The sequence below is a fragment of the Solanum tuberosum genome, unplaced genomic scaffold, assembly GCF_000226075.1.
Source record: "Solanum tuberosum cultivar DM 1-3 516 R44 unplaced genomic scaffold, SolTub_3.0 scf00073, whole genome shotgun sequence".
NCBI classification, from domain to species: Eukaryota; Viridiplantae; Streptophyta; class Magnoliopsida; order Solanales; family Solanaceae; genus Solanum; species Solanum tuberosum.
Genome location: NW_006239002.1, coordinates 1,264,757 through 1,277,150, shown reverse-complemented (window position 1 = coordinate 1,277,150; position 12,394 = coordinate 1,264,757). Strand labels below are relative to the sequence as shown.

Genomic DNA, 12,394 nt, shown 5'->3' with positions numbered 1-12,394 from the left:
TTCTTTTCAAAATAATTAATTGAGGATATTATAGGTAAAAAAAATTGTTCTTTCTTGATTTGTTAAAATGGACAAGTATTTAGGGACAGATAAAAAAAAATGTGGACAAGTAATTAGGGACTGAGGGGGTAGTCCCTAATTACTTTGTCCATTTTGACAAATCAAGAAAGGACAATTTCCTTTTACCTATTATACCCTCAATTAATTACTTTGAAAAAGATAAAACTTCTTGAAAATTTATGTTTTTATTTCATCCACTTCATAATTAAATGAGGTAAAATGGTATACTCATTATGTCAATCATTGTTTTCTTAATGACACAATACATAAACATGACCTTTAACTTAGCGTCAGTCGATAACTATGACCTTTAACTTTGGGTGTGCACAAGTAGACACTTAAACTTGTATAAAATTGAACCGATAGACATATTCGTCCTACATGTCACCCTACATGACAATTTTGTGTCATATATGACATCCTTCGTGTATAATGCCATGTAAGACATATGTGTCTACTTGTTAAATTTTATACAAGTTTAAGTGTCTACTTGTGCGCACTCAAAATTGAAGGGCATAGTTATATGCTGAAGTCAATTTAAGAGTCATATTTATGTATCAATTAAAAAATGGACAACTAATTAGGGAAAGTATGTTGTATCTTTATTATTCTCACCTACTCTCTATTTCTTGAAGTTGTTACATGATTTGTCATGGGCATGATATTCATGTCATTATCTTTTACAGTAAATCACACTTTGAATCACGTGTACCTACCAAATCCTCTATTTTAAAATTTTATTCTAATAGTAAAAAAAAAGTAAGAAAGTACTTAAAAACTATTTTTACTTCAAAACATTTAAATTAAGTCAATTTAATTAGATTTTAAATTATTTTGCTTAACTTCCAAGTTCCAACTATAAGAGAAAATGTATGAACATAGTCCTTTATTTTCAAATCTTTACTGTATTGTTGCAGACAAAGGTCCTTAACTAAATTTTAATTATTATTAATTTTTTTACATATCTGAAAAAATCAAATTGTATGTAAGGAGGTATATTAGAAATATATTTAAATAATAAAAATATATTATTCTAACTATTTATCTTTTTAGATAAGATGCTCCATGGATAAATAATCTTCAATTTCTTTTGTCAAACTTATCACTGTAGTTGCTGGAACTACAACTTGATAGATAGGACCACTACTATTTTACCACTTAATTTTAATCCATAAATATCTTAAAATAGAAAATGCACTTTTTTTTTCTTGGAATAAAAAGAGCTTATATATGTAGTAGTGAACACTATTATATCCAGGTTAAACGCAAAACCATATATATAAGTAAAGTCCACCTAACTTTATTCTTTTCATATATCATTTTATAAATATTACATTAGATATGTTGGTGTTTATGAAATTAAGTATACCATACAAACATACACTATTTATATGACATACACTATTTATATGGATAACGAGATACAATAAGACATTTATATGATTATAAAAACTTATGACTAGTCATAAATACAATAAAATGGGAAAATATAATTAAAATTATTTTAAATTAGGAAACTTTAATTTTTTAATCAAATTAAAAAAAGTCACACCAGTAGAAAGTAGGGAGTAGATACTTAAACTTAAACTTAAACCTTAAGCTAGCTTGCTTAACTTCCAGCTCACTCATAATCTGGTGGATCTCCTTATAAACACACACAAACTGGCACATCTCTACTTTTCTTTTTCTTCCTTTATAGGAGGATGTCTGTACTTTATATTTATAGAAAAAAAATTAGATGAAAAAAATAGTAGAATATAGTACACGAGATGTGGAATTAAAATGGTAAAAAAAGGAATTACGATTAAACTATGAACTTCTACCAACGACCTCTTATATATAATAGTATATAATATTGGTTACTTTGGTAGGTGACAATATTTGTTTTGAAGCTTTAATGATATATTGCTGGTGATATCAATGTTAATTAAGTGATATATTTGTATAACATTTTATTCGATCAATTTGGCAAATATTTCAAAATGCAGAAGTAAATTGTGTATAACACTTTTAAAAAGTACACAGACGGCATCGCTATATTTATCCGAACATTCCATTTAACTAGAATTTTTTTTGAGGAATTTTCGCATATAGCTACTTAAAAATAGCCTAATTACGCTCCATAGCTATAGTTTGATAATTACGATTCGTAGCTACATGTTATAGGGAGGAGAGAGGCGAATGAGATTGGGAAAGAGAGGAGAAAGGCGAGTGAGAGAGGGCAAAGAATGGGAGAGAGGTGAATTGTATATGTAAATCAGTTAGATAATTATATATTATACATATGTATTTGTATATATGGCAAGCGAGATTGGGAGAGGGAGGAGAGAGACGAGTGAGATTGGGAGAGGGAGGAGATAGGCGAGCAAGAGAGGGCAGAGAGTGGGAGAGAGGTGAATTGTATATGTATATCGATCAGATAATTGTATATTATACATATGCATTTGTGTATATGGTAAGCAAGATTGAGAGAGGCGAGCGAGATTTGGAGAGGGAGGAGAAAAGCGAGCAAGATTGGGAGAGGGAGGATAGAGGCAAGCGAGATTGGGAGCGAGACGAGCGAGATAGAGCAATAATTTGTATAATTCGCGGCTACACTTGTATCATTTGTGTGTTTTTGTATAATTGAGTAATATAAAGTCTGGAATTATACAAATATGATAAAACTTGAAATGATGAATTGATACAAACATAAACTTATGAACTTTAAATAGTTATACAAAATATATTAAACGAATTAAATTATACAAAAATTGAAAACTACACACGTTTATACAAACTTTAAAAAGTTATATACAAAAAAATTGAATGTATATGATAACAAAACTGAAAAACCAAAGGAAATCATCGTCATATACAAATAAAAACCATCGTATACAAATACAAATCAAACGAAGAATTGTTAGTTGCGAATTATACAAATGTGGCGAATTATACAAACGTGACTAATTATACAACTCGAAGTCAAGTCACGTAATTAATGATTAATGTTAGTCGCGAGTGTAATTATAGCAAACTATAACTATGATGAGTAATTAAGTAGTATAAGTTTGCTTAATCACATAATTTTTCCATTTTTTTTCACTTCAACATTGGACTTATATTTAAATAGTATTTCTTTATTCTGATATCTTCGTGATATTTAGTATTTGTATTGAAATTTAACTATTTTGAATTGCAGCGTGTAGTTTGTATTCGGGAAAAGTATTTTTTATCAATCTCTTTTATATTCAAAATTCAAAATCAAAACTCCTGATTAAGATTAAGAGAGAAGCAACACCAAACTTATTTAATGGTCGAATCATGTTCTTACATACATTTTATTCAAAAAATCTTCAAAGCAAAATGCTTGTAGTTCACATGCGCTCACATGACAAACCAATCAATTAAACAAAGTCACATGACTCTTGATTCAAAATACACATATTATTCCATCTCTTTTACTTACTTGACTTTTTAAATCTGTCTTTAAAATAACATAATTTCTTTATAATTAAAACATTTATGTCTAATGAAAAAAATTATCGTCCGATAAATATTTAAAATTTATTTTAGAGTATTTTTAAAAAAAATCTATAATCGAATCACGCGTACAAAATTCATGTGCTCCCAAACGCGTAAAAAAGAAGAGTATAAATTGCATTTTGCGCGTTCAGTTTGCATTCCCTCCAAAATTTTATAAAACACGTTCTCATATTCTTCTATGGGAATTAGGGCAACAACAAGATCGACCCACCCGATCGATAGGATTCGCTTCACCGGCGACAGATCTTCCCTGATTTCTACTCGGTAACATATTCGGATCATCTATTTTGGTCTCAGCAATGTATAACGTCTCTTGAATGTACTAATTTTTTCATGTTTTGTCGAATTTTACCTTCAAGTCGAGCAATATGCATGTTGATATTTGTCTCAGGCTTTTGTTCAGGGACGGATTGATTTATCAATGACGCTTAATTGTAGAGTAATTTGTGTAATTCTACTAGGTGATGCGATAAATTATGGTTAGCTGTAGAGGAGATTAGTTAAGTAGGTTATAGAAACGCCGAGTAATATAATGTAAATGGATAGGAAGTTTAGAGGAAAAATAAATGGAATGAGGTAGTTCTGAACTTCTGATTGTTAAGGTCATGTCTTGTTTTGTATAAGTACAGGTACGTATATACTTGATAATGATCTGAAGCATGAATACACGTTCCTTCGAAGAATTTTTATGTTTATAATGAGTGATCTATAAAATTGTATAAATTGTGTGTCTGGCTACACACTGGTTTTTATATACTACATACTAGAATATGTATTCATGTACTAGTTATTGATAAATGATGTATGATGAACGAACAGAGTTGTACTTATTTTATTACACCAGTTCTAGTGAATGACAAGTATTTAAATTTAATCTAGGCGTTTTCTTATCTTCATGGGATATGGCGATCTCTCTTTTTTTGAGATAGGGCTAGAGGAAGGATTTTTGCTTAGTGGCTTTAAATTTTAATATGATGCCCTTAGCTTGCAATCTACCTTTTAGGTACTTCTCTCTTGGAAGTGTTTGATGCCAAAACAGATATGTAAACTTGGTTTAAAATGGCTGGTTAATTTTTCAGTTGCTACATAGATATTGATGGGAGATTTGTACGAGTAAATTTCAGGATGTTTTAACTTCAAATCGATCTGTATCTTCAGGGGAAGCCTTTCGTTGAATGCCCTTGGCTTTCAGGCTTCATAAGAATTCTGTAATGCTCTAAGGTAGGTAATGTACTAATGTTCCATATAGCCAATATCAGAATGTGTTAAAATGTATCTGCAGCTTCTATGATACCCATAACTGGAATGCAATTCACTTCCTACTTCTCAGAAGTAGTAGTGCAATGTCAGGTCATATTTCCTTCACAGAGGATCTCAATTATCAAGCATCTGTTGCTTGTAGGAGAGCAACTCCGGAAAGTGCTTCTTAGATTCTGCTAGCCTTAACTTGCTAAGATGAAAATCCTAATACAGATAAGAGGGCACTAGTTTGATTTCTTGAAAGTTATGCTATGTCGATATATATGCCTTCACCCTAGCATAAAAAAACAGAGAGATTAAAATAACATCCGACATCATGGTTGCAGTTACGCGTGCACAATCTTGGCCAGCTTTCTGAGTTACATTCCTGCTGCAAAACAATATCGTAGTCCATATATTGCTTGAGGTTACATTGACAAGCTTTTTTTCCTCCCTTAGGGTATCGAGGTGATAAATTGAGCCTGAAGTTCTATCTTTGAAATTCACTCTTCCCAAGCTGAAACTTAATCATATATGAAGAAATTCACTTACTTCAGATATGCAATTTGCTGTTCATAGGTTGATACAAAAATACGCTGAAATTAGAGTCATGCCCTGAAAAACTCTGAGGTTAAAAGAAAACCCTTAACACTCAAATTTCTTGGTAATTTTCGTGTTGTTTTCACATGCTGTGATGTATTCCATATTCTATTCATGTAATGCTATGATGCCTTTGCATTCTCTTTCATTTAATTTATTTATGGCTATTATGGTTCTGTAGATTTGGTGTGACCTTTTGTTTTTATTAGGTAATTTTGGTATGTATATACAGGTCACAAGTCACAACCATTCAGATCTATCATTGAGGTTCATTCCTGTTGGAACATTCCATACTAAGATTGCGTGGGGTAGGTAGATAACAAGGTAGTTGTTTTCCCTAGTGTCTATATGACCTCCATTTTGCTACTTCCCCATAGCAATTGTTTCAATCAAGTCCAGAAAAATCTCATGAGTGTAGCCGACCAGACCATTATAGCTTCAGGAGCACTATACACATGATGGCTATTTTTGTAGTGACATGTCTAATGGGACCCTTCATCCTATTCCATAATTGCTAATTTCCACTATGGGAGTTTCCCATTAGATCAATCCATTTCCTTTTTGCAGCCACTCAAGCATCTAGGACACTTGGATCTTCTTAGGCCCAGTGATGCTGACTCCCACGCGAAGTAATATATGTTCTTCAATGCAATGCACACAGAAATGTTCCATTGAGCATCATTTCGTTTGACCGGTAATATTCCACTATGGTGCTGCTTTTCCAACTTATATGAGTCATATCTTTGTTCTTTCACCAAATTGGAATATATAAAGCTAGGAATCCATGCGAACTTAGCTTAATCTAGAGCATGGTGGAAGAAAAAAGAATCTATGTAGGCGTAACCTGTTTACTGAAACTATGTTTCGTCATGTTAGTACATTTACTGGGGGTCATACACCTTCTATAAGTCTTTTAGCTCTCTCAGAGACTTTTATGCCAATATAAAATATAGAGAACTTCTAGTACTTTTTTTAAATTTTATTTTGTATAATGTTTTCCTGAGATGAATTTTTAAATGGAGAAACATGGTAAGTGAGAATTCAGATAACTAACTGCAGTTTGTTTGAGATTGAGGCATAAGTTGTTATAGGACAGAGTTAGTAATAATCTTGGAATACATTATGTCACAATTTAGCCAGAAAAGACATTGCTGTCTTTGTTAGATAATGTGATTGACTTTACATACTAATAATTTTATAGTACAATTTCATCGAAGGGAACAAAATAGAACCCAGCAAACAAAAAAGTTGCTCGGATGAGTTTCACCAGAAACAGTAAACTAAGTTCAGAGGTATCGTCTGTTTTTTTTTTCTTTTCTGTTGCTAGTATTAGTTTTTATCAGGTGGCATCTTGTTTTCTAGGGATCTCTTTGGCTTCTTGTTTCCTTCCAGAACCTAGATGGGAGTCCATGCTGAGGTATTGGGAATGGGCTATACTGTACTGCTCCTTTGGAAACTTCGACTTCCCACCTGCAATAATTAATGGATGAGTATAAATTTCTAATGAAGTCAGAGCACTGATATATTTAGCACGCTTCTAGTAGGTACAATTGAAATTTTAAAAATCTCCTGGCGTGACATAAATATAAGTGAAGCTGGAACTGAGAAGAAATTTCTTTAAACTCATCCTTTCCCTTTTACTAGATTTTTGTGAGAATTATGTGGGGAGTTGAGTGGATGTATTTCTTCAACACTTGAACGCGAGCACATGACATCTGCTTGTATAAATAATTTTAAAAAGAATATATAAGAGAAGTCTGTACCCATTATTATAGACAAGTCCCGATGCTTTGGTATTCCCCACCTGTTGGCTTAAACTTTTGAATCTGCTGTTGTTGCAGTTTTTCTATGTTATTATTGTTGTTAAATATTAGTCTATACAATGGATTTTGTAAAGTAGTTAAAAATCGTGGACTCAAAATAATATACAGTTATGAATCTAGTAGCAAATATGATGTCATTGTCAAACCTAAATTTGGTAACCAAATGATGAATCAAAATCAGCATCTCCAGTTTGGCAAGTTCATTTCCAGGACAAGCATGGGCACCGTTGCCAAATGGCATGTAGGTATTGGGTTTGGGAGCAACCTGCATCCATCATCCACCACATAATATTTGTTTTTAGGAGTAAACCAAATTTTCATATTTTAAAATTCTAGACAGGTGGAGAATTGAAAAGCACTTTGTTAGTACTCGATCACCACATACCTCAAATCTGGAAGCATCAAAATTTTGAGGGTCGGCAAAAAATTCTGGATTGTGATGAATGTTTCTAAATAGTGGCATGACCTTCCAACCTTTTGGAATCAAGTAACCTGCATTAAAGATATCTTTACTATTCATGTCAAATGAGTAATGCCTTACAGAGTATTGAAGGTATAATTAATAATGATACATATGAAAACTTCATTTTCGTGCTTCAACCAACCTTCACACAACTAACACTAGTTGTGTGAGGCTTCTTTTTATCTCACAAGTCGGTGGACCCAAAAGTATATGATTTAGGTTCACCAACTTGTGGGACAAAAAGAATCCCCACATAATTAGTGTCAGTTGTGTGAGACACAAAATAAAGTTTTTTCAATACATGCATTTCTCAATTTGTCTTGATGTACTTGTGTCCAATGAGTCTGACATGTGAGTTTGATTGACATTGTTCTCTATTTCAAAACTATTTACTTGAACATTCTCATGGTACCCTTGATGAAATACGACTGTAGGAATAACACCATATCTTTAAAACCACTGTACTTTTGGTATGTTATATACATTTTCATGTCCAGTCAAAGCCTCATATAAAATGACTGAATGATTAGTTAAAAAAAACTACTATTATGTATCTACACTAATCGTCACACATACTAGTATTGAATACGAAGTAGTTGTCTGCTTAAAATAGATAATCAGAACATTTCTACAGGAGCACTGAGTTTATATATGTGTATCCTTTTGTACTTATATATCCATGGTTGAGCTTACATTTGATAACTAATGACTTACCGTCGTATTCTACATCAGCCACAGCTTCTCTAAAGGTGAAAGATATAATGCTTGACATCCTTAAGCTCTCTAAAATGACCTGCAATTGAAGTTCTTCTAGCTGATGGGAGGAAATGTTCTTTTCCTGAAGCTGTGAGTATAATATAACTAATTCTAAGCAGAAAAGATTACCCTGTAAGTTAGTGACATATTTCTTGTTTGAGCCCATGTCAACGGCTTCTTTCCTCCATTTGATTCGTAAATTGTTCTTTGTTCTGCCTGCACTTGAAAGGATTTTTTTCTTAAACCTGGGAGCCGGACTCGCAATAGAACATTAGAAGTGATAATGGAGATGGGAAACAGAAAGGGATTCACCATATGTACACTGATACTGCAAATTTATTTTGACACTAAAGTACATTTTAGCTTACTGTAGTAGGCTAACTAATTGATTACCTGTAGTTATCTTTTCGGGTGATTTGATAGTGTGTAGTTCCTTTTCACTGTGTTTATTTAACTAATCAATAGAAAGCAAAAAAACTAGGTAGGAACCAAAAGGAATCTGGAGACAATACCTTAACAGTTTCTAAAAGTTTCTGGTCATCAGAGAGGTACTTAAGAATCCATGTTAAAGCACTAGCTGTTGTGTCCTGGGCGGCAAAGAGTACTCCGATGACATTGTCAGCAATTTGATCTTCTGTTAAATTCTTCCCTTTCTCATCTTTGAAATTCAACAGATGACACAAGAGATCTTTCTCTACCGTTTTTTTCTCCTTCCTTTCACTGATTATCTCTCTAAGAATCTGATTAAGCTTCCTCCTTGCCTTTGTCAATAACAGAAAATTTCAGCATAAAGCTATGGAATAAACAAGTTATTCCCAGTAAGTTCATAGGGAAGGAATAAGAGAAGCTTTACTTACCACCATAGCTTTGTAATAAGCAGTTCCGGGTAAGTTCGTAGGGAAAGAGTTATAGCCCTTTTCTACTATGGAATAGTTTTTGTTGAGCTCCTCTTTGTACTTAGCATCCAGATGACCAAATATAGCAAGAATGCCTACTTCAAAGGAGAACTGTAACATGTCCGTCAGATTCATGTGTTAGACTGATCTATTGATTATAATCTTGTGGTCAGCTCATTTGAAGATATAATTAAGTAATTTAATGTGTATGCTCTTTAACAGTTTAAGCTTCTTAGATGAGATGGTCTCACAATTCAACAAGGTGCACGAGCTACTAGTAACAAACCTTCTTCATCACACTGAATGTATTGATGGTTTGGTTTTTTTCCGCCCATAATTCCAAGGAAGAAATAGCCAAGTCCTCTATATCAGTAATTAGTTTACGAAGAGCTTCAGGAGCTAGCAAGCTCTGAACCAGCTTCCTTAGTCGAGAATGGTAGTTTCCTTGGTGAAAGAACAAAGCAGAAGGGCCAATCAACCTCTCTTTGCTCTTAGGGTACGTTGGTTTGAACAAGTGAGCGTAAGTTACCAGCACGAATCTGGCAGCTTCAGGACTAGCTAGCATAACACAAGGATACCCAAGAATGTGTGTTTTGAATATATCACCATACCTGCAAACAAACATTCGAAATAGAATGAGTATATGGTATATGCTTTTAATGAACTGATGAATATTCTTTTCTTTGAATTAAGAGAACCTTTTTTGTTTGCTAGCAAAGAAGACACTTGGATCTTGAGAGTACAGTTGGAGAGTTTCCCCTATGTACGGCCAGCCCATTGAACCAGGAGGCAGCTTTGCTTTTTGTAAGTTTCTCCATTTTGATTTCTTTAATGAAATATGATAGTATAAGAGAAGAGCTATAAGAAAGAGAAGGACGTAAAGAATGGAACAAGAAATATTCTCCATCTAAATGGAGAAGTTTAGTGTTGTGCTTTGCAATCTTATATTATATTTATTTCTTTTGTTTTGATGGATTAGTTAAATAGTGAGAAAGAGTTGTCCCTATATATAGGAAGAAGAGGCTGGGATAGAGACGAGATATATGGGGAAGAAGGTTTGCCAAATGTTGGGTAAGAGGGGTTATTACATTACTGTATCATGATATGCCATATAATAGATTCATACATATCTAAGGTAGGAGGACGAAATTGGACCACATTAAGCAATATCAAATGTCATCTGATGAAGTGGACCTATTGCGTTGAAACAAGACAAAATTCACACCAATAGCTGAGTACTTAGCTTTGTCTGCTTTGACGTATATTTTTGTGCTCCTCTTCTTTTAGAGGTAACTATTTTCGTTTTGTTCTCATAGTTGTGCGCATGTGATCTTTTGATTTTCTTTAACTTTTACTTTTTCGTTTGTGGATCATACTTTTGAGTTAATACCAGAGGAAATGGTGTTTATCAAGGCCCACTCAAGCGGAAGAAAATTCTCGTTCATATTGGTTATGTGCACCGCTTTTGAGTCAAGGTTCAATCGGAAGTAACCTCTCTACCCAACTAAGATAGGTAGGATAAGGTAGGCATACATCCTACACTCCTACCTTTCCCACACCACACTTGTGGAACTACCTCGGTATATTGTTGTTGTTGATTGGTTGTGTGGGGGAATGGGGCGATCAGGAACTGATCATAGTTAGTAAAATACAGATATATAGATCTTATAGTATCCTACTCGAGTTCATAAAATAACACACACACACACACATATATATATATATGATGGTACCTCAATTCAAAAGTTCTCTTTCAACTGGAAAATGAACATGTCCGTGGTCCATTATAGAAACATAGAGCCAACGTAAACAACAAAAAGTTTTGATGACTTTTTGAAATATGCTCATTAATTTGCATATATAACATATGAGAATATTTTCTGGACTATGCAATAACGTTTTTCGTAACACCACTCTCCCTCTTGAGTTATTATAGCACATGACATGCTCTTCTAATTTGCTTTACCTCATAAGTGATTAGCTGTCAGCAGATGTGTATTTAGCTTCAAAAGCATTATCAGCAACTATAGAACTTTGTTGCTTCTGTATAACTGCTATGATATAATTGTCACGATAGCATTTTCCTTCTGCCTTTTAAATATTTCTGTTCAAGAATTCAGTTATTAGTGTTTCCAATATTGGGAACTCTGAAATGAACTTCTCAAAATTATCTGTAGCTTTACTCTACATCCAAAAACAGATAAATATTTGTCCGTTGCACTAACTATTTATAAACCTTTTGTATAATGGTTAATTAGTCATACATTACTAGAGAAGAATTGATATTGATGCAGTTGTCCTACAAGTATTTGATGTTTTTGGGTAGTTATAAGGTGAAGGGTAGATATTCTTTAGTTTGTAAAACATAAAACCGTGAAAAGTAATGCTATTTGATTATTGCTAATATATGATATTATATGTTAGTGAGTTTTGTTTTTTTATATATAGCAATCCTTGTTAAGAGGAATCTTTTTCAGTATCTAATTTTAGAATTGTTCAGTACAGTGTAGTGTGTACTAGTGAAAAGTGTGATGCCACGACTGTGATGCTTTATCCACCTCAGAGTTTAGATTTTAAATGGTTAGGCATGATATTGATGTGTGAGGCTTCAACAAAGAGAATATAAGTTTCCATTCTTATGGTGCACGAAAATGGAGCCCAACCAAATTATTGTTGCACTAAGATAATAAAATTCTGGCTAAAAGTACCGCCCTTATTCAACAGAGTAGCCATCACAACTAGAGCTGTCAATATGGGCTAGTCCACCCCATCCGGGCTAACCCATACATGCTTTGACATTTTACGGGTCAGGCCGGGCTAGCCCATTTTTGGTGTGGGCCAGAAAACGATCGGCCCAGCCCACAAGTACGTGGGCTACAGGCTTGCCGGGCCAGCCCACTTTTTTTAAAATTATATATTTTTTATAATTATTAAAATAAATTATAAATTATAATTTAAAAATATTATCATAAATATCGACAAAACAATATTACATGGTGTTAATGTTACTACTTGTTAATCAAATCCACAAA

General features: G+C 33.2%; 1 protein-coding gene and 1 long non-coding RNA gene across 4 annotated transcripts; one reads left to right on the top strand and one right to left on the bottom strand.

Moving 5' to 3' along the window:
* Positions 1-3,737: 3,737 nt before the first annotated feature.
* Positions 3,738-11,535, top strand: LOC107060379 (uncharacterized). The gene is made up of 3 exons (XR_001473304.1): positions 3,738-3,849; positions 10,077-10,166; positions 10,376-11,535. It is a non-coding gene; the product is annotated as an uncharacterized lncRNA (long non-coding RNA).
* LOC102597402 (abscisic acid 8'-hydroxylase 4-like) lies at positions 6,495-10,379 on the bottom strand. Of its 3 annotated transcripts, none has more exons than XM_015308198.1 (10): positions 10,061-10,379; positions 9,649-9,973; positions 9,324-9,473; positions 8,979-9,227; positions 8,596-8,682; positions 8,425-8,503; positions 7,633-7,739; positions 7,394-7,512; positions 7,188-7,253; positions 6,503-6,894 (listed from the first exon to the last, which is right to left on the bottom strand). In XM_015308198.1, the coding sequence occupies exons 1-10, from the start codon at positions 10,267-10,269 to the stop codon at positions 6,783-6,785; spliced, it is 1,503 nt and encodes a 500-aa protein (XP_015163684.1). In that variant the 5' UTR covers positions 10,270-10,379; the 3' UTR covers positions 6,503-6,782.
* Positions 11,536-12,394: the final 859 nt, after the last annotated feature.

Excerpts from the sequence above, each read along its gene's own strand:
- LOC102597402 (XM_015308198.1), bottom strand. The coding sequence starts at position 10,269 with ATGGAGAATATTTCTTGTTCCATTCTTTACGTCCTTCTCTTTCTTATA. Across the intron at positions 9,474-9,648 it reads CATTCAGTGTGATGAAGAAG|TTCTCCTTTGAAGTAGGCAT; the intron begins GTTTGTTACTAG and ends GACATGTTACAG. Across the intron at positions 9,228-9,323 it reads CTTATTACAAAGCTATGGTG|GCAAGGAGGAAGCTTAATCA; the intron begins GTAAGTAAAGCT and ends TTATTGACAAAG.